This window comes from Chiroxiphia lanceolata, chromosome 5 (assembly GCF_009829145.1).
Source record: "Chiroxiphia lanceolata isolate bChiLan1 chromosome 5, bChiLan1.pri, whole genome shotgun sequence".
In the NCBI taxonomy this organism is placed as follows: Eukaryota; Metazoa; Chordata; class Aves; order Passeriformes; family Pipridae; genus Chiroxiphia; species Chiroxiphia lanceolata.
Genome location: NC_045641.1, coordinates 64953432 through 64970959, shown reverse-complemented (window position 1 = coordinate 64970959; position 17528 = coordinate 64953432). Strand labels below are relative to the sequence as shown.

The 17528-nt window shown below is 38.5% G+C and overlaps 1 protein-coding gene across 6 annotated transcripts in view; it reads right to left on the bottom strand.

The window, feature by feature from the left end:
* LOC116787290 (solute carrier organic anion transporter family member 1A2-like) overlaps nt 1–17528 on the bottom strand; it is a 46035-nt gene that overhangs the window by 13088 nt on the left and 15419 nt on the right. For 2 of the 6 annotated variants that reach the window (XM_032688777.1, XM_032688778.1), the window contains exons 2-4: nt 17157–17202; nt 2814–2912; nt 1620–1761 (exon numbers count right to left, since the gene is read on the bottom strand). In XM_032688777.1, the coding sequence (XP_032544668.1) occupies nt 1620–1761; nt 2814–2912; nt 17157–17202 (287 nt within the window). Of the gene's footprint in view, nt 1–1619; nt 1762–2813; nt 2913–3945; nt 4071–5128; nt 5404–6588; nt 6707–8072; nt 8094–17156; nt 17203–17528 lie in introns of those variants that run through there. The other 4 variants (XM_032688780.1, XM_032688781.1, XM_032688782.1 and 1 more) reach the window with 4 other exon arrangements.

The window sequence follows — 17528 nt, the reverse complement described above, 5'->3', positions numbered from 1 at the left end:
AATGGAAAAGAGATCACAGTGAGAGAGATTTTTGACTGCACCTACATAGAAAAGAAATTTCCCACTACTTTACACAGAGACCAGGTCCAAGTGCTGCAGAGTAACAGCTGACTTAGAAGTTGTTCTCCCCAGGATATTCTATTTTGTAATGTTCCTCCAAGTACTTTTGTACTGAAAATAATAAACACATGATGACAGTTACAGGAAAAAAAAAGGAATAATAATTTAATATTAACTTGAGTAGTGGAGAAGAATTTTTTAAAGAATGGTATTTTTGTACCTAGCAACATTAAAAATACAAATGTGCTAAAAATCTTCGTTCTCCTCTCCTCTACTTTCACTTCAGAATCAGTTGATCTTCTCTTTCTTCATTTTTTGCTATGCAACTAAGAAAAGAATCAAGCTTCATATTATGAATCAGTCTCCATAAAAATAGCAATTGAGTAATTGCACACCTACTAATTTTGTGATCTTTTTGTCAAAAGAACAAAATCATGTCTCTGAGTGATAAGCATCATTCTGGGAAAGAAGATAACACCTTTTTTATGTATGATTGCTAAACAGACTGTATTTAACCAGTTCCTCGAATGAGACTTCAAGATGTATATTTACACAGTCCTAATAAGTCACTTATGTCTATTAATAATTTCAAATATTATTATGATCGCTCAACAAGTTCATATGAGTGGATAATTCACTTAAAATAAGTCTTTTACGTACCACTTTGTTAATCTTGGCCATTTCACGTTTCTTAAAGTATCATCCTCCCCAAAAGCAAAAATATATTCTGGGTGCTCCCTTTCTATCATAACTTTGAGCTGCCCCACCAGACTGCTTTGCAGGCTGCAGCTCAGTGGTGTCAGCACTTTCTTTCCCTTGAACATGGAGATACAGGAGACTAGGAAAAGGGGGAAAAGAAGCCTTGCTTCCCCTCCCATTGTGCACATGAGCCTGTGCAGACCATTTCCTCAGCAGAGCCAGGGATATTAAAGATTCACACGGTGACTTTCCAGGTATAAAACACCCCCTCTAAGGACCACCATTTAGAGGACCTTGAAGCTATCAAGCCTTTTGTTTGGCTCTTTAGGGAATGGCAACACATAAGTTTGTCACTGGGCAAAAAACTCACTAATAGGCAAGGTAAGGGGCACTGAAAATAGAACTGGGAACTTTCTGTGCAGGTACAGTTGTAGGGGTACAAAATCTTGGAATATTATTGAATTTAAAGATCCACAATTCACTCCAGCCAACTTTGATTAAAAGATCTGTAAAATACTAAATATGACCTTAAATTCAAACAAAGCTTATAAAATCTTTTTGTTTTGTTCAGGAAGATTCAATACAAAGCTCTAAAAGTAGTCCTATTTTGTTAGTTGCTCTATCTTATGATAGTGCAGAAATTAGCTGAAACTACTTTTTAATACTAAACTTCCTCATTTAAGTTGTCCTATTAGTTTCCAAGACAATAACTGTTAAGTATTAGCTGAAAAGGAAGGACAGAGTTGACCACTATTGACATTTAGAGCAATTGAGAGATTTGAAGGATATGAGTCACTTATACATATTCAAACAAACTATCATATTTTCAAATAATAAGAAATATTAAAATGAGAGATTACCAATTTCAAAGCTTCCATTAATGATCCCCACCAAAGAAGCTGGGATATTAAACTGTTTCTCTATCTGTGTGTACATGCTGTTCATGTAAGCACCAGACATGGTTTTACCAAGAAATGCAAGTGACAGTGCCAGCAGAAATACCTGGGAAGGAAAGAGGAGAGTGCATAAAGAACTCAAAATTATACATTTATGAATATTCCACTTTTTCCAGCAAAAATGTGCTTCTGGACAAAAGAAAACGTATTCCTCTCTGTGTAAATCCCATCATCTATCCTGCATCCACATCGTACATCCTTGTTCTTCACCTGCTCCCATTGACAAGACTGTCTTTAGAAACCTCAAGCCCCACTTCCCCAGCCAAGACAGTCTGTGCCTGCTGCAAGATTGCCATCTGCAGGACTGAAAGACCAGGGTGCACTGGTCTGCTCATCCTCTGCTCATCTGAATGCCAAATTACTTGCAGAATTAAGATTGTTTCCTTTGGCTGAATTACTCGATCCAGTATCTGCTCTCCCATCTCAGCACAGGTTGTGAGCCCATTTTAAACAGAAGGAGTAAACAGTGTCTTTTTGTTTAAAGACATTATCTTTTTACAAGACAATTAGTAGCAATTGTCAGTAAAAAAAAAAAATAATATGAATACATGTACTACTATTTAAATCCTTTTAATTTTAGGGTTCTTAATAAACAGTATTTACAAAATTAAATCTATAGTGTCTTTAAATACATCTCCTGCAAGCGCTAAAAAGCTTAAGTAGTGTATTTGGGGTTTGAGTTATTATGAAAAACAAGCTATTTTACAAGTTTTTTATACCATTTCTTGACAACTCGAATAATTTAAGGTACATCAACAGCCCATTTTTACTGACATGTCACAATCAGTAAGGCTCATTTAACAAGTTTTAGAAGGAATGGTAAACATGTCAGACTGGGGGGATTACACAAAGTCAGAGGTGGGGCTTCAAAGCAGCAATCGACCACAACTCCAAAACAGCACAGAGTGTAAAGTACAGGGACAGCAAAAGCAACACATGGTTGTTTACAGACTTGTTTGACCTTGATCAGGGCATTAAGGGTAGAAAAGAAACAGCTTATTCATTCATTTAGTCTGGGTTGTAACTTCTACCAAACCACTGCAAGTGCAAGGAATTACAGGTGTGTGTTCCCACAAAATCACTAAAATGTTTCTGTACCTTCAGCTTGGAAATGCAACAGAATTTGTCCTCTGCACGTGGCTTCTCAGCTTCTTTCATGTTGCCTTTTTTAATTTTTCCCAATGTCTGTTTCTGAGTCTGTCCAATGATCCCATTACAGTGTTGAAAAAGATGAGAGAAAAGAAGAAAAAATTATGTCCCATGTTTGCCAAAAAAATAAGATTCCTTCCAAGAGATTTGATATTTGAGCATCTTCCTTAAATAATTGCAAACTGGATTCCAACAAAACCTACGAACCCATGCACTTCATTCTAATCAAGATAATTTGATATGGGAAAGTCAACAATGTACAGCCAGTTATGTCTCATCAGACACTGAAAGCTGTCAGCAGCATACAACCAGAGGGCAAAGAACAGAGAAAAGAGATGTTCTGAGGGCAAGCCTGAGCACAGCCTTTCAGTCCTCTGCACAAGCATTTGGCACTGACCACTGTGGCAGACAGAACTACAAAGACCTATATGTTTGACTGATGTATACATTTCTCCATGGTCTTTATTTACTACCCCTGCCCTGACTAGCCATAAAAAAGACATTTAGTTCTGCTCTGCGGGTTCTTTTGAGCCCTCTCTTCTTCCACTGGCATCACTGCATATTTGTTAATTTTTAACAGAAACTCTATTGGAGATTAATCTCTTGGCATTAAAATTAGAGGGAAACAAAATAAAACCAAAACCAAGGGACCAACTTAAGTTCTGAATGGAAGCAAAACAGACTCCATTCTACTTCCCCTCCCACGACTTGCAAAAATATCCCTCTTTGTTTTTCAGCCTCCTTTTAGTGATGTCCATCTCGATTTGATGGTTAGAGCTTCTGGTAATGCTAAGCCACCTGCTTTTTTACACATTTTACATGTATTCCAAAAATGTGTTCAAAGAGCAACATATTCCAGGGACTTAGATATACTTACCTGCAAAGGCACAATTAAGCATAATTAAGTCTGGGTTGTAATTTAGTATGTTTTCTCTTTTTTTTCTGAGGGTTAGCACAATGAGTTAAACAGATTTCATTCTAAGGACTCCCAAAAAGACTTCATTAAATCAAGTTATTCAATACAGTTCCCTGCTGCCTGATAGGGTAAGCTGAACAAAACCAGGGCAAGTCAGAGCCCTACCTTATAGTCAGGATGCATACAGGCTAATTTCCTCTTTTTTTGTCTTGGACACCCTTTCCAAGTGTGATCTTGCAGCAGCTCTTTGCTGTGTTTTCTGCTTCATGGAGCCATGGCTGGGAAGCAAACTTGACAAGCCCACCAAGAGGACTGAATTGCCTTTCACATTCTTCAACCCAGCACCCTCCCGGTCAATCTCTTCAAACATTAATTTCTACAACAATGTTAATCCTCTCAAATGTGTTTCCTAACTAACTCGATTCCTAGCAAATTCACGGGCATTAACTCCTTCTATAGCAACCTTCTCTATTTTCAGTCTCTAAAGGTGTAATGCGTTATTACAGCATTCCTGGAAACGCTTCACAATTAATTGTAGGTGGTCAGCATCTCAGACAATTAGCTATGATATATACATAGTTTTTATTTCTGCTTTGCTTACACAAATTGTGTTCAATCACAAGCTTACGCAGCTTTGCACTTTCTTTGCAACTTGGAATAAAAGTTTATGTCCCAGGGAAACGTTTATGCATTATCTAAATACTGCCTTACTCAGAGTGATGCCAAAACATCACAGCAGTCCCCCATGTCTGTCCTCTTCTGCTCCTAGGAGTTTGAAATGGGATTCTTCCCCTTACTATGCCAGTCCCTGCTTTTCTCTAACATACACAGGGAACATCATCTGGCTAATTGCAGGTTTTCTCTTCTGGTGCTACAAGACACCAGCCAGCAACCTCTGCCCAAATTTGTCTTGGTGAATCAGAAACTGTTCCTCATATAATTACAGAGGACAAAAAGGCCATGTTTGCCTTTACTTATTCATACCTTCCCTCAAAGCATGAATTATGGTAAAAAAAAAAGGTACCTCTCAATCCATTTTTTACTGGGATAATTATTAAGATCACAAATTGGAAAACAAAATAGACAGAATCACTATTTCCAGCTTTGTTCCTGAGATTGTCTTTGCTAGCTTTATAATATTTTTTTAGTCACACTTGGTCAAATGTAATTGAAACTGGCACAGACTAACAGCCTAGATTATCAGAGAGGTGTAGGTGCATAACTCAGCTCAGGTGCATTTACACCACGCTTTAAATCCAGGTTAGAACTTAAACCACTTCTGTGCCTAAAGATGAACCAACAGCGCTCCCACTCCCTTCTCCCATCTACATGCCCTCCTGTTGCACACCTTGCTCACACTCCTGGTCTCTTCAGACTCATCTGCAAACCTCTTTAACTCATTAAACAGGCAAAAAGTTAATGCAGCAGAGAGTTAATGCAGTAAAAAGATTGTTTTTCAGGTAGTGAGCTGATTTGACCCACTGAACAGTTCAACAGGTGTCAGACCCACACAAGCAAAGGAGCAGGAGAGTGGAGCCAAGAACATGAGAAGAGAGGAGAAAGTGGGGGTGAAAGCAGAGTAGGGAAGGACAGAGAGCAAAACATGCCCATCTGAGCACCACTTATGTGTTATGTCACCTCAAATATTTGTGGTCTCAAGCCCTCACCTGAGCTGCCCAGGCCAGCCCTGAACACAGCTGGACTCCCAGGATCGGCAGAGTTGTAAGGAAACTATTTCCTTCAGTGCACACCCATCAATATCTTTTTAGCCAATAGCAAGAGGAGAGACAGCTTATGCTACCAGGATAGTCACAGAGTGACAGTTTTGTAACAAATCACTTGAGGAATAGGAACAGGCCAGGTAAAACTGTATAGTTACACAAAAGTTTGCCCTCAGGTTCTGACTGACCTACCAGCTATGATGTAAACACCTGCTCTTGAATCCCACTCACAAGCCTTCAAAGTTCACTGAAACTTCAGAGGTCAGTAAAATTCCTCCTTCTGCTTCTGCACTGAGTTGGTGACATATTTATGGCCGGCTAAGAAATCAGCAGTGACACCACAACTGCCTCTTCCAGCCATTTCCACAGGCAACCAGAAAGGTAGAGAGGTGATGAGAAGACTTGTGTCCTAAAAGACACCCACTTTGCTGAGTGCACAAAGAACTGACACACACAGTGTGGACAGTTCAGCACAGGCCAGAGGTACAAAGCAGCTGTGTGATGTACAGCACCCCACGTAACTTGGGCTGAACAAGGTTGGTTTAAAAACAAATCAGACACTTCCTGTGTGGATCAAAACAGGCTTGTTTGGGGCAGCTGACAACAGCAGGCAGGCCAGCACTGAGACAGGAGTTTGGGCCCATTTGTCCTATGCAAACCCATAAATACCTTTTATAGTTTTAAACCACGTTTCACTTTAGCTAACTAATAAAAAGGACAAAACCACACAAATATCTCGATTTAAAAGTTTATGATGCAATGTTCTGCGAGTTGCTTTGTCTGAGTCCCAAGGGGACATCCTGCTTTGAATGTAAAATTCATCTTCCATTTGGCTCAGCTTAGTCATATGGATAAACTGCTAAATCCTTGTTTTATTTACAAACAGGATTAAAAATCACATGAGGTAACCCTGCAGAGAACAATTACAGTGGCAGAGTTTTTACCTAATTTATTTTTCTGGTTGCAAAAAGCTTTCTGAAATCTTGTTTCAGTAGGTACAGTTCAAACTGTTACTCAAATGCAATTACACTAATGTTAGGCTGAGACAAAGGAAAATATTCTTATGGCCAAACAATTAGGTACTTACAGTTTTGAAAAAGTTTCTCCAAGAAATGACTGATATCACAACTTGAACTTTGACTTTTAATCTACATTGTTGAAAATTAACCCAAGTCCACCTGCTGCCAAATTTGTGTCTTTGCCAAATTTTTTCAGCTGTGAATTTTAGAGTACTCACTCAAATGTGACAGACATGGACTGAGCCCTTAGAAGGAAAATTGAGCCCATCTCTTTCTCTTCCCTGCCAAAACAAAAAAATGGCCAAGATCTGACAGGTGTGTCAGATCTCTGAGCATGAAATGCTGCCACTACAGCCCACTGAAGACATCCAAAAGCACTCACAAGCAAGAAAGGAATTTTAAGAGTCCACATAAGTGTGTAGATTTACAGGTTGGGTGGTGTCCCATCAAAGGGTGACAGAAGGTCAAAAGGGAAGAGGGGAATGAGTTTGTGTTAATGATTACTGGATGTTGCAAAATTGGAGACAATTTTGAGCAAGCATAAATAGTTCTATCTAATGTGACAAGAAGAGATAATTTGACTTTGATTAAATCCATTAGACATCACATCTAAGAATCAGTAGATACACCTTCAAGTATTGGTGCTGAGACAGGTTTCATTTGTGACTTTGTCTCTTGTTGACACTTGTGTTTGTCTCCCTCACAGAAATAACTCCTAATGCACATGAATAACCTAAATTCAAGGTCTAAAATGTGTGGTGAGGGTGGGATTGGGATTGACAAAAGTCTGACTTTTGAGCATAACTTCCAGGGCAGTGTTTCTTGGCTTTCCAAGGGAGTTCTAACCTTGCTGAAAATCCTCTCTGGACTCCCCCATCCCCTGTGTGGTTATGTTGCTGGGAGGGAAAAACAACACACCAGCAAGATACTTGGCATTTTTGTTGCACAGTGGTGTTGCCTCACAAACTTACAACTCTACTGCTGTACTGAGAAACATTTTGTAGGCACTCTGCTGATGCCTTGCAGACAATTGGTGGCTGAGGATCCTGGTCTGCTCAGTGCTGCACCAGAACGTGCAGTGAGGTGTTTTCCCCTGTTATATCTTATAACAAAAGTTCATAATTTCAAATTTCTGATATAGTGTCTTCTCAATTCTCACACATTAGAAAAATTCTCAAGTAAAAAGCTATTAACATGCTTCCAATATATGAAAAGTCTCATACTCCCTCAGAAAAAAATACGTTTTGTTAGAGCTTTAGCACTGCTTTCGTTTTCTCCTCATGGTGGTCTCCAAATCACACCTGATGGTTGCTTGTACTAAGATTTTGGTTTTACAGTTTAATTAGAAATAGAAAATATGTTTCCACATACAGGACTGTGTAGTTCTACAGTCTCTGTAACATTATTCTGTTCAACAATAATTTTAGCTTAGGGTGAGTGAGGCTGAAGATTCAGACCCAGCAAAGGAATTACAAAAAATGGAAATCAAAATTTCCAGCCAAATAAACACCATCTTATAGTAGGCACTTAACAATTTGCTTTAAATACTTACCTCCATATCAGAAAAAAGTAACCCAGAGGTTATTTTAAGATGCAGTTAAAGTGATTTATAATTGGCTACACGTACAAATTAAATACCTTGTGAAGAAAAGAGGAGTAGATATATGAAATTAACATATGTTCACAAATGCACAGCTAACTAACTATTCAATAAATTCATGTAAAATTCAATACATATGGAATTCAGTATGTTCTCTGTTGTGATTAATTAATGGATAACAAAGCTTATAGAGAGTCTATGATGTCTTAGCATATTGAATTCCCATCTTCTCCATGGGATTCCTCAAGGCCATATTTTCACCAAGCTCACTATCAGCACTCTGCTTGAGCAACTAAGACTACAGCTATATTTTTCTGTCTGCATAGCTTTTGTTTGAGAGGTAGCTCTAATCATTCTACTGCTTCAACATAAGGAAAATACCTCAAGAGCATCAAGTATTTGTACAGAATCAGGGTATACCCTATTCTTAGCAAGTAGTTTTAGTGAAGATGCTCACAATAGGCATTAGAGTCATGTACTTCCAGAGAGCAATTTATCCCATTTTAAGACAGCTGTCTAAAATAAGTAGGAGGAAATGGTCTCTGGAGGTGCTTATTCCTTCCCTTGGATTTGAAATTCTAGAGAGCTAGCTTAGTCTAAATAACTAATTTTTAGACAGATAAAAATCAGGTCAATGGCACCTGTCCTTGTTCTCTCTCCTGATGTCGTTCTAGATCTACTCATCCCAGCCAAGGAACTAAAAAACCTGTCAGCCAGCAGCTCCCAGCTTAAGGTCAGGACCCCCTTACAGTTGCTTATGCAAACTCACAGGAAATTCAAAGGGATAAACAGTGTTCTTATGAAAAGCAGTAAAAGTTCTCAGCGAAAAATGCAAAGTACAATTATTGGTCCCAGTCCAAATGTTATATGTCGTGGTGAGTTACCTACCACAAACACAGAAGGCACTTCTGGCCTCACTGTAAATGCCACACATTATTTGGAAAACACTAAGGACTAAGTAGCTCTTTCCCAGTTGTAAACAATCACATCTAATTCATGAAAAGCTGGAAATATGAACTAAGCACTGCAGCAGTCATGGGTTGTGCATCTCATAGGACTTAGCATGGCAACCCAGATAAGAATGTCATGACACAGAGGAGGTTCACTGTCATTTCCCCCACCAGTTTAGAGCTGGACCACAATCCAAGCAATGTCTAAATCCACTTTTTTTTCTCAGTAGTGTCTCCTGAGATCTGCTTCTCTGGCAGGGCACAGCTGTGGTAGTTGAACAGCCATGCAGCTTCCAGTCAAATGGAGGCTAACGGGGAGAATTTCTCGTGAGGGCAACACAGAATTTTCTTCTCAGGGTTGTGCCCTGATCTGGGTACACACTCCAAGAGCTCCACTGCAAATTTCAACTTTTAAACAGACTGGTAAAACTGAGTGTAGAAACCTCACAAGACAGGCTCTTTCACAATATTTTTCTCTCCTTTCACCTGCTCACAGGGGTCACAGCACCTACATAAATTAAAAAAACAACAACAAATCTTCTCAAGATATTTTGGGAACCTACTCTCTCAAAAGAAAGAGAAGAAGGATGTAAAATAAAGAAATATATAATAATTTAACTGATCCTCCTTTAATCAAAAATGTATTTATTTTGGCAGTGGTTATATCAGACTAAGGTAAATCATGGGGAACTATAAGGTCTCATTATATTGGCCAGTGAAGAGACTAATAAGTAAGACCTTGATCTCCTCAAACCAGGTAGGGAAGCATCTATCTGCATTTAACAAAGAAAGCAGGGTGATTATTACCTCTGTATATGCAAAAACACAGACAGGTACAAAACTTTCTGCTTGTTTTGAGTCTGAATTCAGATGTAGTTTGACTTTCCAGTAAGATTTCCTTTCCTCTCACCTCAACAGAGTACATGACAGCTACAAAATAAATAAAAATTCAGATCTGTCTCTCATCCTCAGCTTTGCCATTGACTCTACACATCCCTGTTAACTCATGTTCATCTCAATTCTTTCCCCTGTAACATAATAAATAGTCATTTGTAGCAAACATTCAGATGGAGATAATACTGTCTATGTGCAAAACATTATTGCTGTCTGTTTTCATAACGATTTATTTATTTAAACCAGCGACACTGTCATAACAGTTTCTCCCTTAAGAAAGCAGTTTAGCACATTGATTTGCACATGTATGGATTTGGGGGCTCTGCTTTTGTTTTAGCAAAACATTCATGTCTTTATGAAGACATAAAATCCTTTATTCTTTGCAAAATTTGCTACAAGTCTGGAAGACATTCTGTTATACAAACTTCTGGTTTTAAATGTCAGAAAACACAAACGTTCCAATTGTCAAAACAGCTTTTCAGAACAAATTATCTACGTAAAAAAAAGGAGGTTGAAAACCTAAATATATACTTTTGGGCAGTACCTCCTCTTTAAAGTACAAAGGGATTTGTTGTGAGATCAGGTCGTCAGCTTTCCACTAAGGAGGCACATTGTCTCATGAGCACACTTTCAGAAAAGTTAAAGCAGCAAATGTACTGTAGGTTGACTGGCAGTTCAAAGCTTCAAAATCTCTCCGGGGACTTTTACTCCAGAAGAATGACATTAACTGTGATTCATCAATCAGTGGTTTATGTAACCTGATCACATTTCACTTTCACTATCCGTCAAGTCCCCGAGGTTTTTGATGTGTGATAATACCCTTTGTGTGCAGAGGTGTCATCAGGCTGGATACCAGTTACTAGAAGCAGCCTGAAGCTGATACACCTGGCCTTTCTAGGCACACTTTACATAGTGGCCTTGCCTAAAAAAGCTCAGTCCTAAAAGGTGAAGCATCTGAGTGGAATCTCGAGGATCTTTTGGGAATCAAGCACATACCTACACATGTACCTGTGAGCAAGGGGTTTCCTGTATACAACCATCTCATTTCTAAAAAATAGGAAGTTTTAACAGAATCCTCCGAAACTGATGCTCTTTCTCAGAAAGGTTTAAGTTGAATGAAATATGCATCCTCTTTTCACAATGAAATTAAAGTACTGACTTTAAATAACAGTGTACATTTAAGACTTTCTGATAAAAAATACCTTACCTCTACGCTGATAATTTTTATGGTTCTTTCAACAATTGCTTATTCAACTTCTACAAACTATTATGAGTATTATAAAAGGCAACAGGATGGTATATGACTTAAAGCAGTGGGCTGTAGTGACCCATAACACCATGAAGGTTATGGCAGCTTATAAAATAATTTTAGAGTATGTTAACTCCTCATTTACATGGAATTATATGAAATGTTCTTCTGATACGAAATTATATATGACATTGCTTAAATTCTCCATTTTTTAACACAATACCAATAAGTATGAACACTGTGGCAACGTGATAGCTCTCTAAAATTAAACCAGCTGTTTGCAGCCCATGGGAATGCACCAGGAAGGGTTACAGGGCCTCTATGAAAACTGACAAAATCAAGCCTACATCCACTAGAATCATAGTCAGCAGCCAGAGTGGAAATGTGCAGGAATCCTGTAAATCAAGAAAAAGAGAAAAAAAAAAAAAGACCACCTATGCAAACAATGGTTTATGTAACAGAAAACACTCTGAAATCAAAAGCAGAGTTTCAAGTATCCATTTTAAATAAACAGTACATATTTAACACCTAAGGATTTTAAAGACACTTGTCCTCAAGTATGTGTTTGTCTGCTGCTCTTCACAAGGCTCTTTTCTAAACCAAATGCTTTGATAAGATGACTGTCAGCTTTATCCCATTAAAACTTTACCATTCATTGGCACAATATGTGTTAATATGAAATCATTTCAGTCTGTTAGTGACTAACACGTTCCAGAGCCTCTTTTTTTTTTCCCCCTTGCAATAATACAGTGATTTCAATTTTCCACTGGGTATTTCATTCAATAACAGTTTATTGCAAAACACACCATGTTTTGAACCAGTCACCTCACCTGTAACTCCTAAAATGTTTGCGAGAGCTCACATTTAAATGCTGACTTTTCCACACCATTCTTGATTTCTGTTATCAAGGATAAGATCAGCCAGAGTGGATTTGTTGCTAAATGGATGGAAACATCGATATTTGGCATAAAAACACTGCCATAACAGACCAAAAATCCACTATATTTTTTCAGATGCATATGCTGAACTTCTAATGAATTTTTAATGACTTCTTACAGCAGAGAGACAATTTCATGTACTGATTCATGTTCCTTGTGCTTAATCAAAGTCTTTTCTCAACTCCAAGTAGGACGAAAAGGTCAGGTCTTGCACTCACACGTACAACAATTCAAGCATACTGTAAATTCAGCCCTACTGCACTTCTTTTTGAAGAAGAGCTATCTTATTTTGCAGCTACATGTGATGACAGGCAATAAATAATTTATATTTCATGGTATTGTCAACATAGATTCTCCTACGTAAGCGAGTAGACTGCATTTGCCCTTAGTGAAAAATAATTACGAACATGACTGATTCTCAGTTCAGCACAACTCTCCTTTTTAAACAGCAGAGAAAATGCCACTATTAATAGCAGAACTGTCAAGACAGCATCATCTGAAAGACTCAGAGTGTTTCAAGACAAAGCTGGGTTGTCATTCTCTTGCTGCACTTTGTAAAAGATGGGGGGGAGAGAGGAGGGGGAAGAAAAAAAGTCTGATTATTTAAAGAGATAATTTAAAAGGAAAGTTAGTTAAAATTTATGCTCTGGATCAGATAGGAAGGGCTGACATGATTCAGTATAGGATTCTTTTGAAAACCAGTTGTTTCTCTTACAGGAGAATGGTTCCATTTGTCCTGTGTTTACTAGGAATTCACCTCCAGTGAAATAAGTCTGGGGACCATGGAGGGTGGTTCCTGGTCTCGCTGTACCTTCTACAGATGTCTGTGCTCTTTACAATATGCTGAGGTGGGATAAAAGGGGTGGAGAATTCTCAAAGTTACACTCAATAAATCAGAAACAGCACTTCTACACATACCTAAACCCTTAATCATTTTTTCTCCTAACAGGAGCATTGAGGGAGAGTTCATTCTGCACATTCAGTAGCTTTGGGGTGACCTACTTGTGGCCTTGCAGTACCTGAAGGGAGCCTGAAAGGAAGATGGAGAGGGACTTTCTACACAGGCATGGAGTGACAGGACAAGGGGGGATGGCTTCAAGCTGACAGAGAATGAGTTTTAATTAGTTACTGGGAAGAAACTCTTTACTGTGAGGGTGGTGAGGCCCTGGCACAGGTTGCCCAGAGAAGTTGTGGATGCCTCATCCTTGGAACTGTTCAAGGCCAGGCTGGATGGGGCTCTGAGCAGCCTGGTCTAGTGAAAGGTGTCCCTGCACATGGCAGCAGGGTAGGAACTAGATGGTCTTTGAGATCCCCTCCTACTCAAACCATTCTATGATTCTACAATTCAATATAGTCACTCCAGACTCTTCCATAAGGAGACACCTATGCAGTGAAAAGGGATGCAAATTTACACTGCACTGGCTCCACAGGGAAGCACTCAAGGAAGTCCCAAAACCTCCCTTTTAGTGAGATCCTGTGATCTTCTTTGAAGTGCACATATGAGTACTACACATGTTAGAGGACTCTATATACTACTGCAGTAGTGGCATGTATAAATTACAGCAATATCTTTGAAACCTGAATACCTTTTATACATTAATTCCTATACAAAGTGACTTTGGAGAATTATCATAGCAGGAAGCAATGGATGGCTTAGGTTACCAGAAAGGAAGAACACTGCTACTACTTCATATGACATATTTACCATTAGCACTGCCTAGAGTCCTTGAAAGGGATATTGCTAACCAAAAGGGAGTTCTGCTTTTGCTTGTACTTCTGGAAGCAGGTTGGAAGAGAGACAGGGGGAAAGAAAGTCTAGAAGTTAAACCTTCTGTTGTATTCAAAGGTAAGTTGTTGGATGCAAGCCAGTGGAAGCCATGCAGTTAAAACTCTGTAAACTGTAAGTAGGAGCAGCATTAGGAACTAGAACTCATCAGTCACTGATCTGTCAATTCTGACTTTGCTGATCTAAACATGGAGTTTATTTCTCTTGCTTGGGAGATTCCCAGCTATAGGAACTGATTCAGCAGAGACTGCTGAGCTCATTCTCAGAGCAATCATTAGCAATAGTCCTTTGAGGCTACATCATAGTTCTGTCAGTGGTGTGAGCTGACTAACATAATACATCATAAAAGTAGTTTTAAAATATTGCTAACTATCCAAACTACTTTTTTCCATTTCCTAGTCAATTCCATGGATGGTCACCCTTCATTTCTGAATCACCTGTTTTTTCCACTGCAGAAGAAATTCTTAACTTTCCTTCTCTTACCTCTCTGCTGCTTCTTACATGTTTCTTCCACAGGCTTAACATCGATTTTGGGATCAACAAGGAGAGCTGTTTGTATTTTTGTCAGCACTGAAATGGCCCACACCGAATAGGAATGACAAAGAAAGTTGTGCTTGCAAAAGCTTATTTGGTAAAAGACTATTTGAACAAAGCAGATACAATTACAACTCCATGGACCAGAAAGCACAAACATTGCAGTCTTCATCAGTATAGCATCAAGCAAGAAATACCAGAGAGAGGGTATTATAGCCAAAATTTTCAGACTTTGGCATCCAAATGTAAAAATTTAGGGAACAATCAAGGTTCCTAATTATAAGTGTCTAGTGTAATTTTAGACTCTCTCTGATTTTCTACCTAGTCTGTAGTTGCTACAACAGTGCTAGCCAGGTTCAGGAATGTCAATACTGGATATTCTAGGACATATAAAATGATAGCAGAGAACTCTGTTTAGGGAGTTGATTTACTCCTCTAATTTCAGATTTGGCTATTCGAACACAAGGCATTTTGACTATTTCGGAGGTGCTGACACTATCAATGAAACCTCCTTTTTATACTTTTATACTTTACTTTTGGTTTGCAGCTTAATTTAGAAGGAATCAAAGGCTTATAAAGGCTAATAAAATTGCTATAAACATGAAAAAATTTTGTCAGTGCACATGAAACATTGTGCTGAATTCATGTAACAGCTACAGGCTGTGAGACACACACCATTCTGTTTCATTATTGGTGATACTTACACTGATGTATATTAATGCTGCTGTTATGCTTTCTGGTTTATTCAAAAAATCAAAATAAGTCCATTTAAGTTAATGCCTATAGCTTTTCCTTTTCTTTTTTGGTACAACAGGCAAACTAAACCACAAGATAGTCACACACTTCTAGTTCCTGGTAACTGAGCAACAATGTAATTTACTGGAGACATCTGCCTTACACAGCTGTACAGCAGCTGGTAAAGTGCAAGCAACAGGTAATATGGCTCTTTGTCACTCTCACAAATGGGAGAGATATATCCATTACCAAAAGTCTTAATGTGTGTTATTAATGTTGTTAAGCAAATGTAAAACTCAGGAACTGAAAAGCAGCCATTAAAACTGGGAACCAGCTGTCCAGTAAGTGTCAAGAATAGCCTAAGAAAAAGGTAAATATGAGAAAGAGGGAGACAACCTTAAATCTCAGGCACTGAGCACATAAGGGAGTTAAAGCACCCCTGATGGAATTCATTTCACACACATTTAGACACCCACAGTGTAAACATCTACACCTGAGCGAGTCACCCGGGGCTGTTTTTATAGGCAAAAAGAAGAAACAGGCACTAATCATCTAAGCTATTTTAGAGTTCTGCATTAGAAACAGGCACTAGAATGGTCTCTCTATTCATCTCACATTTAGTCAGATAAATCCCACTCCCCAGTATACAAGAGCAGCAGACATAGGTGGGTGTCTGCTGCTCGGTCATCATTTTGCAACTCCAGACATTCATGTGGGTAGTTTCCAGAAGAAAGCAGGGCACTGGCAGACCACATCTTCTGGATTCTTTTTTAAGTCTCATCTCTGGTGTCCCCTAACCCTCATACAGGCACAATACTTTAGACAAATCTTTTCATACACACTTAAACCCCAATATAAAAATGACTTATGTAACTACTCGGAGTAGAATTGGTCACAGGTTTCTTTAAGGAGAATATTGGATTTATTTTTTTTCTTAGGCTGGTAACAATTGTTTTGCACAGTAATGTAGTTGTTTTTCTAAGCTCAAGGTTACAGAACTTTGTCAGTGGTAAAAAATAGTTTTCTAGCCACTCGCTGAATGGTTCTAACTGCACATTATTTAGTACCAACATCTTGAAATTTGAGTTATGAATTGTTCTGCTGCCAAAGAGATTCCACAATTTCATATTACATTTCTGTTAATGTAGGAAACCACTACTCCTTCTTAAGACAACTTGTAACAGAAGGTGTAAGTTTGTTAATGCTACATCTGACTAATTGCTGGATAGACTTCTTGTTTTCTCTGCCAAGATGCTGTGTGGCCCAGGAGGCTGGCAATGATCCTGGGACACCATGAGCCTAGTTTCATTTCTACAGTGCACTCAAGAATCAGCCTTTCTCTTCTTCTCTCAAAGCACTGGTGGTTCCCCCCAAGGCCACTTGCAGGACAGCTAGAATTAAAATTTGGGACCAATATTTCTTTGAAAAGCCTGTTTCACTTTTCTTGTGTCAACCCGTAGCTTGATTCAAGCTTGACACAGCAACCACTCAGATGCCTTAAAAAAATAAAAGATTCTGAATATTCAGTTCAATCTTTTAAAATCTTAAATGCATACTGATCTATCCATTGCTTGTCAGGATTTCAAACAACATCTTTCACAAGAGCTGAGTACACATACCCCTACTGAGTGTCAGTGGGACACGGATCTCTTTTTACCCCAGAAAAAGTGCACCAAGGCATTTTCAAGTACAATATTCAAGCAGTGAATATTGGTTGATGTAAATCACCAGCCAGATTATCTGTCTGATTGTTTCTCAGCAAGATTCTCCCTCTGCAAAATGGGTTTAATCCTGCCTTCATTTCATAGGAGTGACATTGCTACACTGAAAACAACACCAAAATATTATTTCATTGTAGTCAAATGCTACAGTGAGACTTTGGAGAGATAAAGTTGTTTCAGATGTTGCACAGAACTTACTGTCATGGTGAAGATAAAACACTGTACTTACTTTGCTTGCACTGGGACTTTCCATCCAGAGGAGGGATAGCAGGAACCTGGCGAAAAGAAGTATAGGATCATATCATTAAAAAACAGAGAGCAAAATATCCAGAAGTAACATCCCTTAAAAGAAAAAAAAAAAACAAACAAACCAGAACTCACAACACACACACACAAAAACCCAAATAAACAACTACAATGACCAACAAAACATTTTGTCACTTTCTAGAGTCTTATTTGCAGAGGAACTCTTGTAATCAAGTTAAGAGACTACTATCCCAGCTAAATATTCCTTCTGTATTCAACTCAAGTAGCACTGATGCCTGAAGTGAGCCAACACTGGAACTTTAGCCATTTCAATGAAAATCTGGTGTTACAGACT